Source organism: Oryx dammah, unplaced genomic scaffold (assembly GCF_014754425.2).
Source record: "Oryx dammah isolate SB20612 unplaced genomic scaffold, SCBI_Odam_1.1 HiC_scaffold_3, whole genome shotgun sequence".
Classification (NCBI taxonomy): domain Eukaryota; kingdom Metazoa; phylum Chordata; class Mammalia; order Artiodactyla; family Bovidae; genus Oryx; species Oryx dammah.
Window position 1 is genome coordinate 97,178,152 of NW_024070187.1, and position 26,793 is coordinate 97,204,944.

The 26,793-nt window shown below is 41.4% G+C and overlaps 1 protein-coding gene across 3 annotated transcripts in view; it reads left to right on the forward strand.

Moving 5' to 3' along the window:
- Positions 1-26,793, forward strand: part of GPAT3 (glycerol-3-phosphate acyltransferase 3) — a 65,558-nt gene that overhangs the window by 14,635 nt on the left and 24,130 nt on the right. For 2 of the 3 annotated variants that reach the window (XM_040237255.1, XM_040237256.1), the window contains 3 exons: positions 20,171-20,441; positions 25,717-25,791; positions 26,464-26,553. In XM_040237255.1, coding sequence (XP_040093189.1) covers positions 20,171-20,441; positions 25,717-25,791; positions 26,464-26,553 — 436 coding nt within the window. The remainder of the gene's footprint in view (positions 1-20,170; positions 20,442-25,716; positions 25,792-26,463; positions 26,554-26,793) is intronic. The other variant, XM_040237257.1, reaches the window with a different exon arrangement.

A 26,793-nucleotide genomic window follows, 5' to 3' on the forward strand; every position in this document is an offset into this window, starting at 1 on the left:
CAATTTGGCAAATGGCAACCCACTCCAGTGTTCTTGCCTGGAGAATCCCAGGGATGGGGGAGCCTGGTGGGCTGCCGTCTATGGGGTTGCACAGAGTCGGACATGACTGAAGCGACTTAGCAGCAGCAGCAAAGTTGAAGACCTACTTATTACCCGTTAACTCCTCGATTCCTGTGATATCGAACCTATCCAAACTCAGCATGTATGTGTTAGGCATATTATGAGTGCATGGAAACGTGGAAATGCGGAGGCGACCCACTTACTCCTGAGGAGGGAAGATTATGTAAGCTGCTTTATTTATACTGTACGGCAATCAAAATGAATTAACTGGATTTACATGAAGAAAACAAAATAGACAAATCTCAAACGACGTTGAGAGAAAATGAATGTACCGTATAATAATATTCATTTAAAATTGAATACCTTAAACAGATATGTTTAAGTACCTTAAACTATTTATTTATGTAGATGTATGTTGATTAGTAATAAAATACTTATGGAAATGATACATCAGCTAGAAGGAAGGTCAGATGGAGAGGTGGGCTTTAACTGTACCTATAATTTTTTCTTTAAAAAATAACTGAAGCAGATAGGCCAGTGGGTTTCTTTTCTTTGTTGAACTCGTATGTTTTGGTTAAACTTGTATTTTAAACATAAATGTTAAGAAAACCAATCAAATAGGTTATTAATATCAATAATCATTCAGCTAGAGTCTGTAGTCTGATGAATGGAACTAGTTTCAGGTGAATAGAAAACAGAAACTTATTTCAGGGGTGTGACTGATGGATTCAGGCTCAAAAATTCACCTCTAGTCAGTATGCCCTGTGCCTGGAATTTAAGCTTAAACCTGTGGAACAGAGGCGCTAGTAGCTGAGTTAGAGCTGAGTTTCACAACCTTAGTATTCCTGACATTTTGTTGTTGAGTCAGTCAGTCGTGTCTGCCTCGTTGTGATCCCATGGACTACTGCCCACCAGGCTCCTCCGTCCGTGGGATTCTCCAGGCAAGAGTACCGGAGTGGGGTGGCCATTTCTTCCTCCAGGGGATCTTCCCGACCCAGGAATCAAACCCGGGTCTCCTGCATTGTGGGCAGATTCTTTACCAACTGAGCCATCAGGGAAGCCCCAGATGAAGGCTCTGTGCTCTCTGAAGCTGAGTCATTCCCTGTTACAGGGAGCGGTCCTGCATATGGTTCCGGGGCTCTGTGACAGTAACACAGTGTTAATGTGACAACCCAGGTATTGCCCACTGCCCCCTGGGGGCAAAATCCTCCCTTTCTCCCCCACCCCGCCTTCCACTTCCCTTAGTGAATAATATGTTAGCCTATTGGTACCCACTCTCATTGGAATAATTTATTTAGTTTTCTAACCAGTAGCCCCTCTAAGGAGCAGAACTTGATTTTTCCAGTTTGTGGTGACTGGTTCGCGGGGAGATGGAACTCGAGGTAAGGCGTGAAAACCACAGGGTTAGTGGGGTCACTGGATGGTGGGAGAGGAGGCGGCAGGTTCTTCAAGGAGAGGGAGAGACGAGTGGAGGGACTCTTCCTTCAAAGTTCACCTCGTCTTCCTGATGAAAATAGACTTCCTCTTTTAGAGGAATCTTTACTCGCCTACCTCTGAACGCAGATGACTATGCATGTAATTCTGGCCAACAGTGAGTAAGCAGGATGGAGTGGTTCTGGCAGGAAAGAGAAGACAGGACGTCAGAGCAGACTAATGGTCTTAACTGCGCGGTGAGGGATGGGTGGAAAAAGAGCAATTTGAGCCACAGAGAGGAAGGCTCCTAGCCTAAGAAACCAGTTTTTCCAGTATGTTTTAGCCCATAAAACACACTGTATTATTTTTCAAGATTGTTTTCCTTTTCAAATAGCTGTAACAAAATGAATTACTTGCCCTGTCCCTATTTTCTGTGAAATTAGGGGTTTTTTAAAATTTATTTTTTTTAAATTTATTTTTTTAATGAAGGATAATTGCTTTACAGAATTTTCTTGTTTTCTGTCAAACAACAATAAGAATCAGCCATTAAAAAAAAAAAAGTACCTAATCTAAGCAGATTTTTAATCTAATGGCAACCCACTCCAGTTTCCTTGCCTGGGAAATCCCATGGACAGAGGAGCCTGGCAGGCTGCAGTCCATGGAATCACAGAGTTGGTCTGTGTTTTCCGGGTGGCTCAGTGGTAAAGAATCTGCCAATGCAGGAGACACAGGTTTGACACAGAGGATCTTCCCTGGGTTGAAATGATCCCCTGGTGAAGAAGTGGCAACTCATTCCAGTATTCTTGCCTGGGAAATCCCATGGACAGAAGTACCTGGCAGGCTATAGTCCACGGGGTCAGAAAATAGAAACAACTTAGTGACTAAACAACAACAAATCCTCAGCTGCTGGAAGTCTTGTTGATGACTTTGCTCTCTTCATCCCAATTCCCTCAGTTGTTTAGAAGAGGTATCTGCATTTCAGAATTATGAGATTTGAAAAAGCTGGGTGTAAACAAAGACTCAAGGATTCTTTGAGAGGGAAAAGAATGTAGGATCAGATGATAAGACAGTCAACTCAAGAGCACGTCTCCTGTTTATTTAGTTCTCTTTACTGCTGGGAGGGGTGGACATCTCACTGGGGACTCATCAAACTTAAAATGCAGCTTGTTATTTTAGAAGCATTCCTAAAACCAGCCTCCCCACCCACCACACCTCTTCTGGGCACCCTACACCACAGAGAAAACCCTGATCAAAACGCCAAAGGTTTTCCATTCTGTTTCTGTCTTATAGATGAGAACCTATCAATAATAATGATAATCACCACTCTTTGTTAAACACTGACTCCATTGTGCAAACTTCATTTACATTGTTTATGTCAAGATGATGTCTGCTTAGGGCTTCCCATGAGGTTCAATGGTAAACAGAACCCACCTTGCAAGGCAGAAGGCGTGGAATCGATCCCTGGGTCTGGAAGATCCCCTGGAGAAGGAAATGGCAACCCACTCTAGTATTCTGGCTCGGGTAATCCCATGGACAGAAGAGCCTGGCGGGCTACAGTCCATGAGGTCTCAAAAGAGTCAGACACAACTTAGCAACTAAACAACAACATTTTCTTAATCCTCATTTTATGGATGAGAAACCTATAGATGCAGAAGCTCAAGTAACTTGCTTCAGATCACGTCACTAGTCAAAGGCAGCCTGGAAAGGAATCTCAATTTGTCTTTCCTACTCAAAACCCCTGCCACCACTCCCTATCCTAATCCATGCCTTCCTTACCAGCCTGTCTGGTCAACGTCTTCTGATTCTCCCTTTGAAGGTTGAGGTGACTCTTGCACAAATGGGAACTCCTCTCCTGGGTGTTGGCTTTGTCACATCCTTAGGAAACTCATAACGTTTCAATCTCAAGACATCAACAGAAATTTTAAAGAAATGACTCTTTTCAGACTATTCCACATTATGATTAAAGCTACTGTACATAAATGCCAAACCCTAAAACTGACATTTTAATTGAATTAATGGTCCATTTGATGATGAAGTTTTATGGACACTTTTGTGTTGTGGAATTTCTTGTTTAATCTGATTAGTTATGTCCACAGCAATGAATAATGTGTGTCAGTCAAAATATGAGTCGACAGTGTATTGAATGAGATGTTAAAATGTTAGTTGTTAAAATGAAACTATGCCTGTTGGTTTCTCTGCAGTGTCAATTGACAGCTGATTACAGTGTCCTTACTTCTACCCCACTGATGCCTTGAAATGGGTATAAATACATAATTCATTCCATGATTATATATATGGGGCTAAAATCCTCCCATTTTATAGTCAGTATTGGCTATTTTGTACGTTTCTGAACTACTGAGGGATATAATGATGGAAATGATGGTAGGTTTTCTCATCCACGTTTCTCAAGAGGCTGTAAGTACATTTCCAGTACTTCTGGCTTAGTACTTTTAGTCTTGATAACTGAGACACTAACAGAAAATTACTCACAATGAAAACAGCAAACTACTCTATCATAAATATATGAACCATGTGGAAATCAGGAAAATAGAACATTTATTGCAGCAGAACTTTTGCTTCTATCTTAATCCCAAATAACAGGGTCAACAAATGCCTTCTGTTGGGTTGGCAGAAAGTTCATTTGGGTTTTTCCATACACTGTTACAGAAAAACCCAAATGAACTTTTTGGCCAGTCCAGGACCATGTTAGTCTTCCTGTGACCCTGGAGACATCACTAAGTGATGATGTCTTTGTCACCACTCAGCCTTCTTTATGGTCCAGCTCTCACATCCTTATATGACTACTTGAAAAACTATAGCTTTGACTATACGGACCTTTGTCGGCAAAATGATGTCTCTGCTCTTTAATACACTGTCTAGGCTTGTCATAGCTTTTCTTCCAGGGAGCAAGCATCTTCTAATTTCGTGGCTACGGTTACCGTCTGCAGTGATTTTGGAGCCCCAGAAAATAAAGTCTGTCGCTGTGTCCGCTTTTTTCCCGTCTGGGTAATAGCTGTTTTTGTTCTTCTCCTGGATGACCCGGTGGCGCTGGGTTGCATTCTGAACACTGCTATGTTCTTCCTGTACTGTTCCATGTTTGGGTCCTGTATCTCCTCAAATAGAACTAACTTATGTGAATGGACCTGCAAACACGTGTTCATGTTTGAAAGTTCACAAGTTGAAGGTTATGTAGGGGACTTAGTGTACTTTGGAGACAGTGCAAATACATAGCAAATGACCCCTTTCTTCAAGTTCTAAGAGAAAAGATTGTTATAGATGGTGATTTCAGATATCCCTTTGTAACCAGTGGTCTCTTGGTTTAAGCGAAGTGGAAATTGATAATGAATTCCAGAGACCATCCCTTAAAAGGGAGAAAGAAAGGAGATTAAGATTGGATAGACAGTGCCTAATGAATTCCAGAGACCATCCCTTAAAAGAGAGAAAGTACGGAGATTAAGATTGGATAGACAGTGCAGATGTTGGCTACGTTTGATTTATGGCGTGCACTCGCTTGGTAGACCATGTAAAGGACTCCAAGGCTTTGCAGAGGCTTGGTGCTGTTGATTTTTTCCCCCAAGTTTGGTAAACTTTTTGTTTATTAGGTTGGTATCTGTTAGTGTTTCATGCAGAATTGAATCCCCTTCCTTTCTCTTCCTGCTTCTGCCACAGCATTTGCACAGATTTACTTGAATAAATGAATCTCCCCATTTTCAGCGACTCCCATGTTCACACAGTGAGTTTTCTTGCCAGTCAGTGGCAACCCACATGGCCCTTTGCAACAGTAATCCAATGTGTGACGCCAGCAGGCATTGTGAAATCCCAGCGCGGCAGTTCTCGGCTTAGCCTCTGATGCCCCTCTCAACGAGCCTGTGCCCAAGATCCCTAATTAGTAGGGAAGCTTAGTGTCTCAGAGTACCTGTGCAAGAGAAAAGCAGGCATTTTGTAATCAACAAACAGAGCCGACATCCTTTTCTTTTTTTTTAAAGGCAGGACATTGCTTTGCCATTTCACCCTCATCTTTTCTAAAAAAAATGATTATTTATTTATGGTTGTGCTGGGTCTTTGTTGCTGTGCGTCAGCTTTCTCTAGTTGTGATGAGGACAGGGGGCTACTCTGTAGTTGCGGTACGTGGGCTTCTGATCGCTGTGGCTTCTTCTATTGTGGAGCATGGGCTCTAGGCACATCAGCCTCAGTAGTTGCGACTCATGGGCTCTAGAACGCAGGCTTATTAGTTATGGCATGTGGGCTTAGTTGCACCGCGTGGGCTTAGTTGCAGCATGTGGGATATTCCCGAATCAGGGAACGGACTTGTGTCCCCTGCATTGGCAGGAGGATTCTTAACCGCTGAACCGCCAGGGAAGTCCCCATCATCTTCACAGGGCAATCTATCCATTGTGTCTTTTAGTATAAGCCTGATTTAGTTGTAATAAAAGCCTGATTTAAATGCTGAAGTTGAAATTCTAATACTTTGGACACCTGATGCGAAGAATTGACTCATTGGAAAAGACCCTGATGCTGGGAAAGATTGAAGGCAGGAAGAGAAGGGGATGCCAGAGGATGAGACGGTTGGATGACATCACTGACTCGATTGACATGAGTTTGAGCAGGCTCTGGGAGTTGGTGAAGGACAGGGAAGCCTGGCAGTGCTGCAGTTTATGGGGTCGCAAAGAGTCAGACATGACTGAGTGACTGAACTGAACTGCTGAACTGGTTTAGATTTAGAAACTTATAAGTGATATTTTGTAAGTTTGGTGAAACATAGTCTTTCCTCTCCTTGTCTTTGCAGATAATCAGTTAAAACAACTCCTGCATCATACAATGAGTGGGGTTGGTGGTTTATGGGCTCAAGGAAAATGAAAAGGGGAAAATGGAGTTCTGCTGATGTGACAAATTTTGAATGATTGTGGGAAAAAAAGAGGTATTAGGGGCCTAAGAACTAGGGGCCTAGCCTAGCTGGAGCTAGGATGAGGGAAGATGAGTTGGAGGTGGAAAGAATCGAGATTGGATGTTTCAGTTCTGAAAGATCTTGAATGCCAGGCCAGGAGATTATTTAATTAAATTCAGGACAAATCTGGTAGCTTCGTGGAAGTGAGGCTAGACAGAAAGAGGGTGGGGGAAGTGGAGAAAGGATGGTGGTAGATGGAAAGCCATTCTGGAAGGTAAAGGAGCTTTGAACCAGAGACATGAGGCTGATGTAGAGGTAGAGAGTCTGGGCAGACATATATTATAAAATGTGAGCCTTGGGGAAGAAGTCAGGACTAGAGTTGCACGTTTGGGAGTTATTTGCAGAGGGTGGAAGTTGAAATGGTGGATTGAGTGAACTCACTTAGTGAAAGACATTTTATTGAGGCTAGAGAAAAAAGAAAAAATGGAAAAGGAGCAGGAAGAGATAAATGAACCAAATGAGGATTCACCAGGGAAGAGAATAGGAGCAGAGAGAGTGGGAATTCAGAGGAGAGGGAGTTCTGACTTTATATTTTTTCTCTGTATTTCTCTGCCCACTGATACTTTTTTCCCCCTTAGTTTTAATTAATTGATTTATTTGACTGACTGCAAGGAGTCTTAGTTGCAGCACGCTCATCTTCGATCTTTGTTGCAGCCTGGAAGACGTTTAGTTGAGGCATGTGGGATCTAGTTCCCTGACCAGGGATCCAACCAGGGCCCCTGCATTGGGAGGGTGAAGTCTTAGCCACTAGACCACTAGGGAAGTCCTGAAACCCTTTAGTCTTAATTTGCATTTCTTTTACAGAGAGTGTGATTTGGTACTTGTTTTATGTTTTTAAGGGCCATTTGTATTGTTTTTCTGGGAACTGTCTACTCCCATCTTTGGTCATTTTTCTTTTTTGGGGGACCACTTTTCTATTTCTCTTGATTTCTGTTTCACTTTGACATCTAGGATCTACTCATGCATTCAAGTGGTTGGCTTTTGTCTCTGCGGAGATAAAAGTACTGCTTTCAGTTTGCAGTTCGTGTTTTGTCCTTTGCTTATCATGTATCTTACTTTATGAATATTTTTCATCTTTATGTAGTCAAACTTATCAGTTTTTCTTTTTATAGTGTCTGAATTTTGAGTTTTTTAGTAGAAAGATTTTTCCGTCTGCCAAGTCCTAAGGGAATTACCTAATGTTTTCTTTGATTACTTTTATGGCTTTAAAAAAACTTAAATCTTTGATTCATTTATTCTGGTCTGTTTGTCCAGATGACTATCCAGATGTTGCCGACTCCCTGTTGCCATCTCTGCCCAACTGATTTTCAGTGCATCCTTCATAGTTTCCTGTGTTCTAGTATATTTTTGGATCTATTTCTGAACTTTCTGATCTGTAACATTTACTTGTCTTCTCCTGCACGGGTATGTTGCTTTAATTACTGACATTTTAACAGATTGTTTTAGTATTTGGTAGGGAGAAGGAAATGGCGCCCCACTCCAGTACTCTTGCCTGGACAGTCCCATGGACCGAGGAGCTTGGTGGGCTTCAGTCCATGGGGTCACTAAGAGTCGGACACGACTGAGCCACTTCACTTTCGCTTTTCACTTTCACCCATTGGAGTAGGAAATGGCAACCCACTCCAGTGTTCTTGCCTGGAGAATCCCAGGGACGGGGGAGCCTGGTGGGCTGCCGTCTATGGGATCGCGCAGAGTTGGACACGACTGAAGTGACTTAGCAGTAGCAGCAGCAGGGATTGCTGTTTGGTCACTTTTCCTTACAGAAAACTGTCTTGATAATTCTTACTTTTGACCTGTATGATCTTGAGATTTAGCTTGTCTGTGATCAAGAGGAAATACAACATCTGTTTTTATTGGCATTGTGTTAAATTTGTAAATTTGCTGAGGGTGGTTTGAAATTATCAGTGTTGAGTCTTCCTCTCCAAGGGTATTACATCTTTCCATTTGTTTAGGTGTTTGTTTGTTTTTGTATCGTCCAGAGGTGTTTGAAAGTTTTCCTTAGATAGTGTACATTTCCTCTTAAGTTTATAATTCTAGCTGATTTTATAAATGGAGCATCTTCTTCCATCATATCTTCTAACTGGTTGTTGTTTGTATATTGGAAAACTTTAGATTTTAGTAAAGGCAGAAGGATATACTCAAATAAGAATTTTCCTACTGTATGTAGATTTTCATATTTCCTTGTTTTTTCCCCCCAGGTATGCAGTTAGTTTATTGTCAAATAGTGATAGTTTTGCCACCTATTATTCAACTTTAGTCTGTATTTTATTTCTTTTCCAGTTTATTTTCTTTCTTTCTTTTTTGTTTTTTTTTTTTTTTTGACTGCATCACACAGCATGTTGGATCTTAGTTCTCTGACTGGGGATCAGACCCATGCCCCCTGCAGTGGGAGTCTGGAGTCTTAACCACTGGACTGCCAGCAAAGTCCCTCTTTTCCAGTTTGTGCTTCATTTCTTTCCCTGGTCTAATTGTTCTGGCTGCTGCTTCAGTACTGTGGTTGACTAGCAGTGCTGTTAGTTGTCATTCCTACAGGAGACAGGCCTCCAGTGTCTTCCCAGTAAGCATCAGGTTGGGCTTGATCTAGTTTTCCATCTTACGGTAAACACTTCTTGATGCTTGTTTTGTAAGTCGAGAACAAATGTTGAAGTTTTAATGTTTTTTCAGCATGTTTGGTGATGAATATACATTTCCCCCCGTTAGGCATATTTTGGTAAATTACATTAATAGCATAATATCTGAGTCATCTTTGAATTTATGGACTAAACATTGCTTGACCATGATGGGCTAGAAACTGTCTGCCAAAATTGAAGTTAGGACTTTTTGCAATTGATCCTTAAACTTGAGGTTAATGTATTACCTACCAACTTACTTTTTCCCCCTCCTTCTCTTCTTTCCCCTTGTCCCCTTTCTTCTCAGATTTAAAGGTTTGGTAGAATTCCTTGTAAAAACAGTTTGGGTCAGGGACTGATAACGTTTCTTTACTCCCACATTATTTCATTTGTGCAAATGGTTCTCTTTAGAGCGTTCATCTCTTGGTGTTAGTATTAGTAATTTTTTTTTTTTAAGTTAGAAAGCCAACACTTTTGCTCAGCTTTTTATTAAATTTGGCAGGACTTTGTGCAAAGTTATTTCTTATTCCTTTTATACTTTCTGTTTATATTATTTTTTTCTCTTTTTTGGTTGTGTTGGGTTTTCGTTGCTGCATGTAGGCTTTCTCTATTTGCATCACACAGGGGCTTCTTTAGCTGTGGTTCAGGGCTTCTTGTTTCCATGTGCAGGCTTCTGTAGTTTCTAATTTCATCTTTGTAAATTCCTATTTCATACTTATGTGACTTTCTCCCCTGTCCTTATTTTTCTTGCTTGGATTAACTGATGGGATATATAGGTATTTAAAGTAAACTTTACCCTTTTTATGTAAAAATAAAAAAAAAAGTTGAATGTAACTCTTAAATGTGCCAACTGGGGAAATGTTACTAGAGGTGCATAATTTCACAACTCTAATGCTTTTTAAAAAACCAGGCCATCGTGATAGAGTAGCGCTTAGGAAACCAGAAGAAGTGCTAAGTCAGCACTTATTTTTAGCACATATCATGTATATGATAGTGATAGCTTCATGATAGTTTTGATTTTGTCCACCCCCTTTTGTTTTTGGCCATGCAGCTTGAAGTATCTGTGTGGAATCTTAGATACCCTACCAGGGATTGAACCCAGGTGGTTGGCTGCGAAAGTGCCAAGTCCTGACCACTGGACCACCAGGAAATTCCTTGCCCCCTTTTCTTTTTATGGTTCTATTTTATGGTACACATGAATCTAGTTCTAAAGCAGGGACACTTGTAAAACCTCTACGTAGTGATTTTGTTTTCAGTTTGCATTGTTTTCACATTTTTGCTTTTTATCTTCACCAATCTCTCCATTTCCAAGAAGACAGAAACTTCAGACCTTAAAACAGCATTCAAATGACCGAGCAAACGGCAACTCCTCTTACGAGTACATTGTTCATTTGACGATCAGATAGATAAAATATCAATCATAGGTGAAAATAAGAGAAAGAGGTTAATGTGTATGAAATCTCAGTGTTCTAATACTAATTGGTAATAATGTGGTTTTCTCAATCCTAAGTATTTGTTCTTCTAAACCATTTTAGGGGGATTCCCTGGTGGCTCAGCGGCAAAAACTCCGCCTGTAATGCAGGAGATGTGGGTTTGATCCCTGGGTCGGGAAGATCCCCTGAGGAGGACATAGCAACCTACTCCAGTTTTGTTGCCGGGAGAATCCCCTAGACAGAGGAGCCTGGCAGGCTACAGTCTACGGGGTCACAGACTCGGACCTGACTGAAGCGACTGAGCACGCACAACCGTCTTAGGTTGTAGAGTAAGTGTGTTAACGTAGATTTGTCGCTTGTAGCAACAAAATAATAATGTGACTCAGAGGTGAGGGCCAGTCCAGGTTTTGTAGGGGCCTGACGCTTAGACAGTTTGGAGACTCTAAGAAAAATAATACTCAAAATTAGATGCGTCGAAGGGTCTGTGCAGGTGAGGAAACTGAGGCTTACCCTTGTTAATGGCACGGTCCATCTGTCTTTGGCTCAGAGACCTTGAATTCATTGTACAGTCATGGCTGAGGATGTAGCAGGTTATTTATTGGGACCAAAAGCGATAGAAGCTGTTTTCTACAAAACTTGGCTGGGTGACAGAGGTTACTGTACCTCTGTTAATATAACAGATGTAGACAATTTTAGAATGTACCTTAGCGACAGCAATAAGCATTAAGGATGATTATCCTTTCTAAACCTTGACTGATCTGCAAGATACATGGGGCAGCTGCCTCCGCCTCAGAGAAGACTTGAAGAGGAAAGATACAGGGAGGACATCTGTGTGCTGAGTCATAAACTGGACAGAACAGCCTCCTGAGAGAACCCGAGTCTGGCCAAACTATAAACCGAGGGAGTATTAAATAAACCACTGCCCGGGGGCTGTTCTTTGTTGGGCTTGTAGTGGGAAAACCTAAACAGATGTGCTCCAGTCTGTAAAGATTCCTGCCCCTGTTAAAAAAAAAGCAACAACAAAACAGTGACTTGAGTTCTGGCTTCCTGGGAAAGATGATTGAGCCTAGTTCAGTTAATGACAAGTGAGTTCAGTTAATGACAAGTGTGTGTCCAGATTAATGGCAGATGGAGGCCACTTCTAGATTTTCCCATATTGAAGTTCCATTTCTTCCTTCAGAGGTAGAAGAGATATTAGGAAGAACTACTACTTTAGTAGGGCTTCTGTTTAGCAAGGAAAAACTGGGCTGATGTGGAGTTGATGGCGGAAGATCTTAATTCTGTCTTTGAGGTTTGTGAAAGATCAAGTGTTGGACAGAGTAACATGGAATTTGGAAACCTAGGATAAGAGGGAACATTTGGTTTCGGAGTCACAAGCGTGGTTTTTAAACCCTGGTTCTATTCCTCTTTTCCCCAGGGCCCTGGGCAAGTTAATCACTCTGAGTCTTAATTTCCTCATCTGCAACATGGAGATAATAGACAGTACCTCCCAGGATTATGGAGATTCCGTCAGTGTACGTGTCAAGGGTTTAGCACACAGTCTGGCATCAGGAAGCGCTCAATAAATGTTAGCTGCCTTTTAGTTCAGGAAAGAAGACAAACATATCCCTGGGAAGTGTAGGTGTGATTGGCTAGAGCCTCTAATTGAGAGGCTAAAAGCTGAAAGCTGTGGAGACCTTTTTTTTTTTTTTTTTTTTGGCCACACCGTGTACCATACAGCGTGTGGGATCTTAATTCCTTGACCAGGGATCGAACCTTGTCCCCTGAGTTGGGAGCGTGGAGTCTTAACTGCTGGACCACCAGAGAAGTCCATGTGAATGAAGACTCTTAAAAAAAAAAAAAAAACAAACCCTGAGGCATAATTAGGGTACGTTAAACTGTACAAATATCAGCTGTTCAACAAGATGAATTTTTACATGTTTGTAGACCAATGTGACTACCCCCCAGATTCAACCAAAGATTGTATTCATCATCTCAAGGTTCTTGCAGGCCCCTCTTTAGGAGATGTCACTCATCCCTCAGTCCCTGCTATAACCTCTCTTGCCTTCTGTCATCATCATTTAGTTTTTCCCATTTATTGAAATTCACATAAATGGAGTCATACAGTTCGGGCTGTTTTGTATCAGTTTTTTCACCCAGCATAATGTTTGTGCAATTTCTCCTTGTCATGGCATGAATCAGTGGGTTTTTTTTTTTAATTGCTGTGGACTATTTCTTTATATGGGGCTTCCCACATGGCCCTCATTGTAAAGAACCCACCTGTCAAGCACAGTCAAATGCAAATTCAGGAGACTTAAGAGACGCTGGCTCCATCCCTGGGTCGGGAAGATACCCTGGAGGAGGGCACAGCAGCCCACTCCAGTATTCTTGCCTGAAGAATCCCATGGACACAGGAGCCTGGCAGGCTACAGTCCATAGGTTCACAAAGAGTCAGACATGACTGAAGCGACTTTGCACGCACACATTTCTTTGCATACAAATATATACTAATTTGCTTACCTATTATTATGTTGATTGACATTTGGGTATTTTACAGTTTTTAGCCATTAGGAATAAAGCTGCTATGACCATTGTTGTGAACATATTTACTTTTTTTTTTTGTACACACCTTGTAGCAAGATTGCCGGGTCATAGGGTAATCAAGTGTGTTTTAACTGTTGAAAACTGCTAAGTGGTATTCCAAGATGGTTGTGCACTCTCAGAGCTGGGCCTGAGTTCCATAACCTCTTGAGTGCTTGGTATTTTGGGCTTTTAAAATTATAGCCATTGTGGTGGGTAAGTAGTAGTACATATCTCATTTTGGTTTTTTAAAAAACAGCATTTTATTAAAAACGGCATTTTAAGTACTTTTCTCTCACTATGTAAAATGATGTGTGTGCTCAGTTGCTCAGTCGTGTCTGACTCTGTGACCCTATGGACTGTAGCCTGCCAGGAACCTCTGTCTATGGGATTCTCTAAGCAAGAATATTGGAGTGGGTTGCCATTTCCTCCACCCTGGGGTGATCTCTACCCAGAGATCGAACCTGCATTGTCAGGCAGATTCTTTACCACTGAGCCACCTGGGAAGCCCATGTAAAATGATCCATATGCTTAACTGAAAAATTAGATATGCAAATATATAAATAAGAAAATTAAAAAAAATCCCCCACATGAAATAATGTTACTCAGAAAAGACCTAATATTTTGATGTCTTTCCTTATAATTTTTCCTCTATTCCTATATATTTTTAAAAAGGTAGTTATTTTATTTTATTTTTCTTTGGCCTTACCACATGGCATGTCGGGTCCTAGTTCCCTGACCAGGGATCAAACCTGGGCCCCTTGCATTGGACTGCCAATGAAGTCCAAAAAATTAGTTTATTAGATTTGGGATTGGACCCTTGTGTCTGTATTTTTCTGGAGGAGGGTATGGCAGCCCACTCCAGTATTCTTGCCTGGAGAATCCCATGGACCAGAGGAGCCAGGCGGGCTACAGTCCATAGGTCACAAAAAGTTGGACACGACTGAAGTGACTGAACACGTACTCACATCTGTATTTTTATAGAAACCAAAGATAGTCTAATGTGCAGTCAAGCTTGTGAACTACTGAGTTAGTTCAATTTTTTTTTCCCTCTCCTTTCTGTATATGTTAGTTCCTGGCCTGGCACACTCTCTGTAATGACTGAATGAACAAATGAATGAGTGCTTTTGATTTAGATGAGGAAATTGATTCCCAGATAAATTGACTTTTCAAATGAGTTTTTAGATACATTAAAAAATATATATATATAGTATTCATTTTTAAAAAGTAAAAAGAATAGTACAATTAATCCCATTATACCCATCGCCCAAATTCAACAAGGATTTGTTTCATTTATGCTTTTTTTTTTTTTTTCAATTTTTCCTTTGTGGAAGTGTTTTTTCATTTAAAGTTTAACTAGAAATGCAATATGTAAGCAATGTAGAAAATCAGAGAATACAGATAAACAATCAAAAACACCATATTCCCACCTTAGTGAATGTCCTTCTATAGAAGTATTTTAATCTTTTTTTACAGAAGTATTTTAAAACTAATCTAGATACTATGTCATTTTACCTCCAAGTACCTTAGTATGCATGCACCTCAAAAACTTAACTTTTAAAAAATATAATCGAGGTACCATTATTATACTAAGTTGATAACAGTAAGCTGGATTTTAAGAGTTAAGAAGGAAAGCAGTTGTCATCAGGAACAAAAGAATTTGCTATGAAAAAGCAGAGTCAAATCAGATAAATTACGTGCTGGAAATTGCATTTTGACTAACAGCCCAGGGAATTTTTTGCACCTGGTATGTCTCAAGGTTAGCCTTGTTGTATTACAGGTAAATTGTTTTGAAAAAAGGTGACAAAAAGTGGACTAGAAACCTGTGCAGTTGTGTGACTGTGTAGTTGGTGAACTGGTTAGTGTGCTAATATCTGTGATGATTAATGAACTGGAGACGCACGAGGACAGAGCTCAGTGGTCTCTTCAGGAATCCTTGGCCTTGGCCTGCTAGCATTGCATCAGGACCTTGAACTACGCCTAAGTGACTAAGCATGGGTCTTATCTCTCCGGAGCTTGGCACTGAATATTTCTGCTCTTTAATCCCAGCAGCTCTGACTCACCCCACTCTCCAAAACCCAACGGCATATAGTTAATTTTTACAGCTACTTTATCTTGGTCTCTTTAATCAAGCAGATTGCATCTATGGATCAGAAAGGATATTGGGGCAGGGGAGGGAAGAATGTAGGACCGGCTTCCTTGCTGAGACCAGAGCCCTTCAGAGGAGCTCCTCGCAGCAGAAAAACAACCTTGTTATCAGGATTTGGTACTGAGACAGATAGACTCCTTCCTGCCCAATTGCTTAATAATTGGGTAGGGGGATACAGAGTAAAGGGCTTCCCCAGTGGCTCAGTGGTAAAAGAATCTGCCTGCAATTCAGGAGATGTGGGTTTGCTACCTGGGTCAGGAAGATCCCCGGAAGAAGGGAATGGCAACCCACTCCAGTATTGTTGCCAGGAAAATCCCGTAGATAGAGGAGCCTGGTGGGCTTGGCTCACAAAGAGTCAGACATGGCTGAACGACTGAATACACACACGTACACACACATACACACACAGCACAGAGTAAACTTTTTTTTTAAAGGGAAGCAGTATTTACTTAGTCTTGTAATAGATAAATCATGAAAATAGAGGATTAACAGATACTGTCTCCATCGATTCCTTTTTTCCCATAGTTGTGGAAACACTCAACATAAGATCTATCTACCTTATTAACAGAATTTAAAGTGTACAATACAGTATTGTTAACCATAGGCCATACTGTTCAGCAGGTCTCAAGTATGATTTTTCTTAAAAAATTGAAGCATAATATACACAGACAAGGGTGCAAAATTATAACTGTACAACTTGATGTATTTCCCAAAGTAAATGTATCCATGAACCTCTCATCTAGATTAAGAAGTGGAACATTACCCGTGTCCCAGAAAGTCCTCCTGTTGCCCCCTCTAAGTCCCTACAGGATGAGAAATTTTTTATTTTTTTTTAATTCCAAACTAAATTTTTAAATTTCTTGTGGAAATAGTGCTAAAGGAAATTTCTATTTCATGGTTCAGTTCAGTTCATCGCTCAGTTGTATCCTACTCTTTGTGACCCCATGGACTGCAGCATATCAGGCTTTCCTGTCCATCATCAACTCCCAGAGCTTGCTCAAATTCATGTCCATTGAGTCCATGATGCCATCCAACCATCTCGTCCTCTGCCGTCCCCTTCTCCTGCCTTCAGTCTTTCCCAGCATCAGACTCTTTTTCAATGAGTCAGTTCTTTGCATCAGGTGGCCAAAGTATTGGAGGCCAAAGTACTCCAAGTACCAATTTCATGGTACTGGTACTGCATGATCTGTGGTCACGTATATTTTGAATAGGATTCCAGCTCAAACAGACTAATTCACACAAAGTTTCCATGAGAGAGTGTTTTACACTCTGAGCTTCTGACATTTGGAATACAGCCCATTGGTAGGTTAAGGATCAGTGTCTGTACGTAAGCCGGTTATATCCACTTCTGATGTGTAGTAGACCCTGATTTTCTGTAGTAATCACTGACCCAGAAAACATACTTTACAGCTGCAAGATGGAAAAACGAGCATGACGTATAAATGGGCATTTATTCCAAGGGTTCACTCAGCTAATTTAGAGTTAATTATTTTTGAGATGGTTTTAACTTAAGCCTTCATTTTTTTAAACAGGCCTGTCATAGCTGGTATTATTTATGTACCAATGACTTGCTCGAGGCAGGGGGCACAAGAAGCTTGTGCAATTCATCTCTTGCATTAGATGGAGATAGGTGTTGTAATTTTATCTTCATCCCAAACATGAACCTTGTCCGGTTGGCTGAAGCATTTGGTGTAAGGACAAAGTTCAAATGTTTGTGGCTTTCTTTTTTTGAAGTTAACTTGTAAAACAAAAGGAAATAACTCCTAGGATCAGGGTTTTTATCAATTTAAGAATTGTGGGTCACTGAAGGATCAGGATTAATTTATTAACAATAGCAAGGTTTCCTTAATGACAATAAAAACCCAATATTGAAACATCTGTGCTAGTTTGATACGTATTTATATGACCCTGCCAACCCCTGAAACTACTACTCTGATTTGATGTTTATTATTTTTATGCATATTTTCATAATTCCCCTATACATGTGAAATGAAGTGAAGTGAAGTGAAAGTAGCTCAGTCATGTCCAACTCTTTGTGACCCCATGGACTATATAGTCCATGGAATTTTCCAGACCAGAATACTGGAGTGGGTAGCCATTCCCTTCTCCGGGGGATCTTCCCAACCCAGGGATCGAACCCAGGTCTCCTGCATGGCAGGCGGATTCTTTACCAGCTGAACCACCAGGGAAGCCCCCCGCCACCATACATGTATGTATCCTTAAATAATACAGTATCTATTGTTTTGCATTAAGCAAACTCTAAAAATAATCACCTTTTATGTATTACTCTGAATTATCTGTTTTTTTCTGATGTTTGGAAATGATCCAAGATGTTTAGTTAATTTAAAAAATTACTTATTTACGTATTTAATTTTGGCTGTGCTGGCTCTTTGTTGCTGCGCAGTCTTTTCTCTGGTTGCAGGAGCGGGGGCTACACTCCAGGTGCAGTGTGTGGGCTTCTCATTTAGGTGGCTTCTCTTGTGGAGCACAGCCTCTAGGGCACACAGGCTTTAGTAGTTTGCACGTGGGCTCAGTAGTTGCAGCTCCTGGGCTCTAGAGCACAAGCTGAATAGTTGTGCAATAAAGACTTAGTTGCTCCTTGTCAGTGAGATCTTCCTGGCCCAGGTATCAAACCTGTGTCTCCTGCATTGGCAGGTGAATTATTTACCACTAGCACTACCTGGGAAGTCCTCTGAAAAAGCTTATTTTTAGAAGGGCTGGTGGCTCAGATGGTAAAGAATCTGCCTGCAGTGCGGAGACCTGGGTTCAATCCCTGGATCTGGAAGATCCTCTGGAGAAGGAAAAGGCAGCCTGTTCCAGTATTCTTGCCTGGAGAATCCCCATGGACAGAGGAGCCTGGTGGGCTACAGTCCGTGGGGTCACGAAGAGTCAGAAATGACTGAGCGACTAAGCACACACACACTCCTGTCTCCAATGTGTTTCATTCAGCAATTTCCCAAGTAACTGGTCATCTCTCCTCTCTAGACTTTAAAAAAAAATCTGTACATTGGTAAATAATGAAACTCTTGTACTGCTAAATACTGGCCATATTGGATAGAGTAACCTGCCCTGAGTGGTACTGCAGTACCTACGGAACATGAGGGTAATTCAGTAGAATGCTAGTTTATTCTCTAATTCTGATTAAACCCTTTGCAGAGATGAAGAAAGATTAAACTACTTGGACTAAACTAAGAAGATAATCTAATGATCATTCAAGAACTTACTTTAGTGCTTTCATTCTTAAGGTGGTTAGGTATTAGCTTTACTTTGGGCAAAATTGAAAGAAAACCCACCCCAAACCCCAAAAGTAAAATCAGAAAACTTTAGTCTTTGTAAGGATACTAAACACTTTCCCAACCGCTCTCCATCCCCATTTTATAAAGAAGGACACCAAGTTAGGTGACTTATCAGTTACACCTGGACAGAGAGCTACCTGGTGGTTGTCCTGATAGAACTGGACTTTGGACTTCACATCCTCTTTATTTTCTACTCCATTATGCTGCAGTTCTTTCAGAAAAAAGAAAATGGGTATATTATAGTTGCTTCTTTGGATACACATCCAAGTTCTCCAGCAGGTAGATAACATAGCTCCCTCCACTGTACTCAGTGATTTCCTAGGAAATGGAAAAGTGAGGAAATCAAAGGTGATCTTCCTTCAGGGAATTTAACATCTTAATTCTGGACTTTTCTAATTAAATTTGGATGTAAATTTGTTTGTGATGCGCCCCATAGGGACAGATGGATAGCCATGTCACTGTGTATGCAGCTACTTTTTATTCTTTGAAGATCTTCTCATTTATTATTTTTATTACATGGTTAGAACTGGGTGGTATTAGTCATTTTTCAATTTGTCAAACTTACGCTACTTTGAAAAATCTTTGAATTATTTTCTTTATGGAAAGTACAATGAACAGTATAAAGAGGAAAACCTAACAGCCCAGAGTAACCTCTTAATTTTTTTCTCCTTGACATTTTTACTGTATATATATTTCATAGAGTTGAGTAAACCAGAGTTTTAGATCCTGACTTTTTTCACTTAACATTATAGTTTTTATTTTTTTTTAAGGATGCACTATATTGTGTTGTCTGGATCGATTATAATGGAAAATACTACAGTAAACACTCTTGCCTGCATTTCTGATTATTTTCTTGTGACAGTTTCCTAGAATTGGAATTATAATCATTAGCAAAACTATTTTTAGTCTCTTTATGCCAAACAGATTTTGACAAGATTGCTCCTTAACTGACTACCTTAAACCAAGCGTTCAGAGTTAAACGGCAAAAGTCATAGGGCAAACTGACATCAGTGCCTCTCTTATATGATTCACTGAAAATAATCCAGTTCCATACTCATACAATTGAGTATGAGAATACCTATGTCATTTTTGTCTGAATTTTATCATTAAACAAACATGCTGCTGATTTGATCGTGTGAATAGGCTGCTGTGTCTGATTCACATTTCTTTGATGACTAAAAAAGGCATTGAATATTTATGTTGTTTCTTTGAATTCAGTTCATGAACTTTGCTTATTTTTTTTTTCAGGAGCCTATGTTTTTCTTATTAAATAACTTTTACAAATTAAAAACATCAGCCTTTTGCTATTTGTGGAAAATACCTTTTGCCGTTTTGCTTACTTTCTGGCTTTATAGTTTTTCACTGGGGGAAATATAAACCTTTGTTTCTACACGATCTAGGTGTATACTCGGGGGAGAGTTTGTTTCTGTGAGTTCTTTTGCTGATGATACATAGGGATGAATGCAAGCAAGAGGGTTACTGAGGACAAGATTCCTCTGTGATGAACTGAAATCATCGGATAGAAGCCATTTCATGCAGACTCAGTGATTTTACCTCTTTTCTCCCTGCAGTTGCTCGTCCTTTATTTCTGGAATCTGCTTCATGTTACTCATTCGATGCATTTGTCTTCTGCGTAAAGTAGCCTTTTTGATCACTTGTTCTTCTGTCCAATGGCGTTTTCTCATGTCCTGATGCTTTCTTTTAAGGTATTATCCAAAGAGACGAGTCACCCATGGAAAAAGGGCTGTCTGGTCTGCGAGGAAGGGACTTTGAGCTGTCTGACGTGTTTTATTTCTCCAAGAAGGGGTTGGAAGCCATTGTGGAAGACGAAGTGACCCAGAGGTTCTCCTCAGAGGAGCTAGTGTCGTGGAACCTCCTCACGAGGACCAACGTGAACTTCCAGTACGTCAGCCCGCGGCTCACCGCGGTGTGGGTGCTGGGCGTCGTCGTGCGCTACTGTGTTCTCCTGCCTCTGAGGTGCGTCTCCCTGCGGCAACCTGATGGTACAGCTAGTCCAGCTTTCGTTTTATGTACTTGCTGCTGCTGCTAAGTCACTTCAGTCGTGTCCGACTCTGTGCGACCCCATAGACGGCAGCCCACCAGGCTCCCCCGTCCCTGGGATTCTCCAGGCAAGAACACTGGAGCGGGTTGCCGTTGCCTTCTCCAATGCATGAAAGTGAAAAGTGAAAGGGAGGTCGCTCAGTTGTGTCCGACTCTTCGCGACCCCATGGACTGCAGCCCACCAGGCTCCTCAGTCCATGGGATTTTCCAGGCAAGAGTACTGGAGTGGGGTGCCATTGACTTCTCCGTTTATGTACTTAGGATTTTTTTTTTCCTGAAGTGTACCATTTTAAAGTCTTTATGGAATTTGTTACAATATTGCTTCTACTTTATGGTTATTATTATTATTTTTTAATCCATGGGGCATGTGGGATATTAGCTTCCTGACCAGGGATGGAACCCACACACCCTGCATTGGAAGGGGAAGTCTTAACTGCTGGACCATCAATGAAGTCCCCCAGCTTTCTTCTTTTAAATTATGTGTGTAGTGATCGCATGAGAGTGTTAGTGGCAGTAATCCCACCCCTTCCCGTTTATTAGTAGAAAACACCACTGAATGTGACCTCCTCAAAGACATATTATCTCTTCTCTTGTATCTTCCCCAGATGAAAGTATATATTCAGAATCCAGTATATATCCATCTGGATCCATGTTGCTTTTTTAGTCATAGATAATTTGAGGATGGATTTTCATTGTTGTTGAGTTGCCAAGTTGTGTCTGACTCTTTCCGACCCCATGGACTGTAGCCTGCCGGGCTCCTCTGTCCCTGGGATTTCCCAGGCAAGAGTACTGGAGTAGGTTGTCATTTCCTCCTCCAGGGGATCTTCCCCGACCCAGGGATCGAACCCATGTCTCCTGCATTTATCACGTGGATTCTTTACCACTGAGCCACCCGGGAAGACCTGAGGATGGATAGAAAAGGGAAGTTAGAAAAAAGAAGGAAAAATATGTACAGTTTCACGTCCACCAGAGTGTCATCCAGACTGTGACTGCCTCTCTTCACTGGTCTGTAGCAGTTCATAACTGCACAGGAGAGAAACAAATTTGCGAGAGTGGTTGCCACATGGGAGAGAGATATTTGGGGGGTGAATTTGTTCCACCTCGCTCCATTTTGATCTCTCACTTTTGAATTAAAATTCACTGGTTGGGTACCCTTTGGTTCTAAGTTAGCATACCTCCTTATGAGGAGTTAGCCTCAAAGTCCAGTTTACTGGAGCCACAGTGTGGAGCATAAGTAGAAAAAGTGATGAAGCAGGACAAGCTGGGCAGTGGGAGGAAGTGGTTGACGTCTCTTTAGTATGATAGTGGCAGGTAGAAATGTGGCTGCCAGGCACGACATGTCGTTAATGGTCTTGCTTCATTCCCCTGGATGTGGCCTTGGTGTGCTCTCAATAGGGCTTTCCAGGCAGTTGCTACCAGCCAACTAAAATTGGCACGTGAGTTGAAATGTCTTTACCACCCCTAGGGTGGCCTATTCTTGCCTCACTCAGATTTATTACAAGGAAAGAGGTTGCTTAAGTGTAGGCAAAGGCACATTTCTTCCAAGCTGTTTCTCTTTTCTTGTCCTCTTGTTGCCAGTGTCTAGATGGTGGGGATAGGAGGGAGGGGAGGGGAGAAAAAGAAATTAGATGGTTGGGGTATCTTTGGGGAATCATTTCAGCTGTGATAACAGAGTGAAATTCGGAAATGTTGCTTGAACGTTAAGTCAGTGTTCCCAAAGTGGGGTCATGTTCTCTGGGGATACACAAGATTATCCTTTGGTGTGTAAAAATGAAATGGTTCTGCTTTGAGCTTCCCTGGTAGCTCAGTGGTGAAGAATCCACCTGCCATTGCAGGAGACACGGGTTCAATCCCTGAGCCAGGAGGATCCCACATGCTTCTGAGGAACTAAGCCCTTGAGCCACAGCTATTGAGCCTGTGCTCTAGAGCTGGGGACCTGCCTCTGCTTAGCCCGTATACGCCAACGACCGAAGCCTACGTGCACCCTGGAGCCTGTGTTCCACAACAAGAGAAGCTACTGCAGTGAGGAGCCTGCGTACCACAACTAGAGTAAACTCGAGCATCAAAGAAGACCCAGCACAACCAAAAAAAAAAGTTCAACTTTTATTTATTGGAAGTTTCTAGTCTGTTTATAATTAGCACCTTCCATTGATGTTATTTTATTCTTATAAAGAAATGAAATTTCAGTAAAGTTGAATAATATATAGATGAGCTCTTACATCTTCACTTGGTCCATTAGTCAGGCACTGTATCCAAGCAACCTGAAGAAAGAGTGAGGATTTTACAGTGCAGGGTGCTTGAGATGCTCTCCTATGTTGGTTAGCTTCCACTTGCTGGATTGCTATTGCTATTGCTAAGTCACTTCAGTCGTGTCCGACTCTGTGCAACCCCATAGACAGCAGCCCACCAGGCTCCCCCATCCCGGGGATTCTCCAGGCAAGAACACTGGAGTGGGTTGCCTTTTCCTTCTCCAGTGCATGAAAGCAAAAGGTGAAAGTGAAGTTGCTCAGTCATGTCCGACTTAGTGACCCCATGGACTGCAGCCTACCAGGCTCCTCCATCCATGGGATTTTCCAGGCTGGAGTGGGGTGCCATTGCCTTCTCTGACTGCTGGAGGGGCCCACCAAATAGTGATATGATTCTGTTATCTAGTTTAAATTCATACTCATAAAATAGGTACATGACATACAAGATTCTTGCAAATAAACCACAGATTGAGGATAATCCAGTAATGTAAGCACCCAGGAAAAGAAAATGGCAGAATTGAAGCTCCTCCTCTTAGTACATACTCTTCATGTGAAAGAATTACTTTGTAAGTACTTTTTAGAAGAAGCAGTTTGAAGGACTTGTGGACACAGTGGGGGAAGGAGAGAGTGGGACACATTGAGAGAGCAACTCTGACATAGTTTATAGACTAGCTAGCTAGTGGGAAGCTGCTCTGTAGCACAGGGAGCTCAGCTTGATGCTGTGTGATGGCATGGCCTCAAGGGGTGGGATGGGCGTCGGGCACTGGGAGAGAGGCTCAAGAGGGGCTGTATGTATACTTAGAGCTGATTCACATTGTTGTACAGCAAAAACCAGCACAACATTGTAAAGCAATTGTACTCCAATTAAAAAAAAAAAGTAGTCTACAAAGTGAGCATTTAAGACACAGATTGTGCTAAAATTGATTGCGTTGATGGTGGTATAACTCTGCGAATGTTCCAAAAACCATTGACTTGCCACTTTAAGTAGGTGAATTGTATGACATGTGAATTGTATCTCACTAAAGTTCTTCAGGAAAACAGATTGTGCCAGAAAACTTGTGTCATCTGTGAGAACTCTCACGTTGGCTCACTGACACTGGAAGACAGAATTTTCCATTAATTTAGCGAATTAAAATGTTCAGTAGTTTTGAACCCAGCTGTTAAGCATAAATATATGACCTCTTCTGATTTAATGTGTTAGGAGCAAATGATTCATTATGCAAGATGGCAGTATTTTAAAAATGTGTATAATTGATGGATGAGATCAACCAGTCCTTTAGTTATTGCATTAGTGGCTGACATGAAAATATGGTGTCCAAAGAAAATGAAACAGACCTTCAAACTGCTGTCTCAAAAGGTGTTAAACCAAGACGTTAACAAGGTTTATAAAACCTAACAAAGAATTTATAAGGAAGCCCTATTTATCTTGAAAGATTTAAAATCTCGGTCTTTTCTTTATGAGTGATTCTGTTTACATTTTTAAAAATAACTGTTTTGTTTTTGAAGTGATTGGCCCAGATATTAAAAGCACTTTTTAAAAATTAGAGTCTGTTGAGATGAGAGGTCCTGTCTATCACCTTGTTTACTAACTTCTGAGCTATTTAGAACCTCACGAAGGTACAGCAGTTAAATTTGCATGGAAAATATAATATGCTGTTCTTATTATGAAGGAAACTTTAGGTAAAACTTCCTTGCCATTTGCTATACATTTTAAATTTCTTTGAGGAAAATTTGATTTTTTCCCTTTGTCCCCATGATTTAAAAAGACCCTGATGCTGGGAACGATTGAAGGCAGCAGGAGAAGGGGGCGACAGAGGATGAGATGGTTGGATGGCATCACTGACTCAATAAACATGAGTTTGAATAAACTCCGGGAGCTGGTGATGGACAGGGAGGCCTGGCGTGCTGCAGTCCATGGGGTCACAAAGAGTCAGAAACGACTGAGCAACTGAACTGAACTGAACTTAGAAAATACAGGAAAACAAGTTATTTTTAGAGCTTTGCAAGGTATTTTCTTTTATAGCCTCACCAGGCCACACCAGAATAACTACTTTCAACCTAAAGTGACTCCTTTTATACATTATGTGAAAGGAAAAAAAAGTGAAAGTGTTAGTCATTCAGTCCTGTCCAACTCTGCCCCTCCTGAACTGTAGCCCACCTGGCTCCTAGGAACCGGGATTGTCCAGACAATATTACTGGAGTGGGTTGCCAATTCCCTTCTCCAGGGGACCTTCCTGACTCAGGGATCGAACCTGGGCCTCCTGGATTGCAGGCAGATTCTTTACCATCTGAGCCACCAGGGAAGCTTTATACACTGTTATGGGTGACATATGTACACCATGTGTAAACTAGATACTAGTGGGGAGAACAGGGGACTCAGCTCAGTGCTTTGTGATGACCTAGAGGGGTGGGAGGAAGGCTCAAGAGGAAGGGGATACGTGTATACTTAGAGCTGATTCACTTTGTTATAGAGCAGAAACTAACACAACATTGTGAAACAATTACACTCTAATAAAAAAAACTTTTTTAATTAAAAAAATAAAAAACTTCAGAAAAGCAGAAGAGCAAGATTTTATTCTCTCCATTAGCCTGATTAACCCTTTGATAATTGCATAGACTGAATGTGGCAGTTTTGTGAATACATTTCCAGGTCTGCTCTATACATCTGTAGGCTGGTTACATGCTTGCTTTTTGAAAATGGTGTCAAACCCTACACAGTATTTTGAAAGTTAACACTGCTTTTTCTCTCTCAAAATGTACCAAGAACCATTCTTCTGTGTCAGAATCTATAGATTTGGTTGATTCTTTGAATGACTGCATTATATTCTGTAGCGTGGATGCTCCACAACTTACTTGTGGTTTTGTTATTCTTGAATTTTATGTTTCTTCTCTTTTCCCCCTGCTGTTCAACTAGCTTTTGCATTACCTTTTCTTTTCACTTTCAGGCTTACCTTGGCTTTCATTGGGATCAGTTTGTTTGTTATAGGAACCACCCTGGTTGGACAGCTGCCGAGAAACAGGTGAAATTTTTTTTTTCCTCCCAGCCAGCCATTTAATAGGATTGTCCCTTTTCTTTCTTTTTACATTAAGAAAAATTTTTTTTTCTGGCCATGCTGCGTGGCATGGGGGATCTTAGTTCCCTGACCAGGGATTGAACCCGTGCCCCTGCCTTGAAAGCATGGTGTCTTAACCACTGGACCACCAGGGAAGTCCTGGATTGTCCCTTTTCCTAGCTGTGTCCACAAAGATAATATTTATGTGATTCCTGTGTACTGCCTCAAATTTATGGCTTTAGCATATGTATTAAAATGCTGCTCACTTCATCTTCAGAGTCTCTATGTGATTTTCCATCATGCTTGCTGACAGAAGTTGCTCTTACAAAAGAGAAAGTGAAGAGGAGGAGGGAGAAAATAGACTGAGCAACTCAAGGAACACAAGAGACTCTTATAGGATCGTCAGACTTGTGAGGCCAAGACCATAGATGCCTCAGCTTATCTTGGTCAAGGATTTGTCACGATGGGAACCACTTTCCATTAGAGTTTTGTCCTAAATGCCTCAGTGGGACCTTGAGAATTGAACCGTGCTCGTATTTCAGAGCATAGTATGCTGCTGTGAAGGAAGACCCTGGAGCTTTGTGTTGTTTCATAGGAGAGCCCAGAGCTGCACAATAAAATGTTTTCTGTCTCTTTCAGACTCAAAAACCTGCTGAGTGAACTGGTCCACCTGACTTGCTGCCGCATCTGTGTTCGTGCCCTCTCTGGAACCATTCACTATCATAACAGGTGAGTGTGTATCGCTTTCATACCTGCTCTCAGGTCAATCTAGCATGTGACTGACAGGAGTGGGTGGCGGAAAACAAGGGAAGAGTACTTCCGGAGTGTGCCGGAGTGTCACAGACATAGCAATGCACCTGAACACTTTTCGAAAGCAATCCAGGGACTGCCCTGGTGGTCCAGTGGTTAAGATCACCTTCTAATGCATGGGCGGGGCTTCAGTCCCTGGTGAACTAAGATCTCACATCC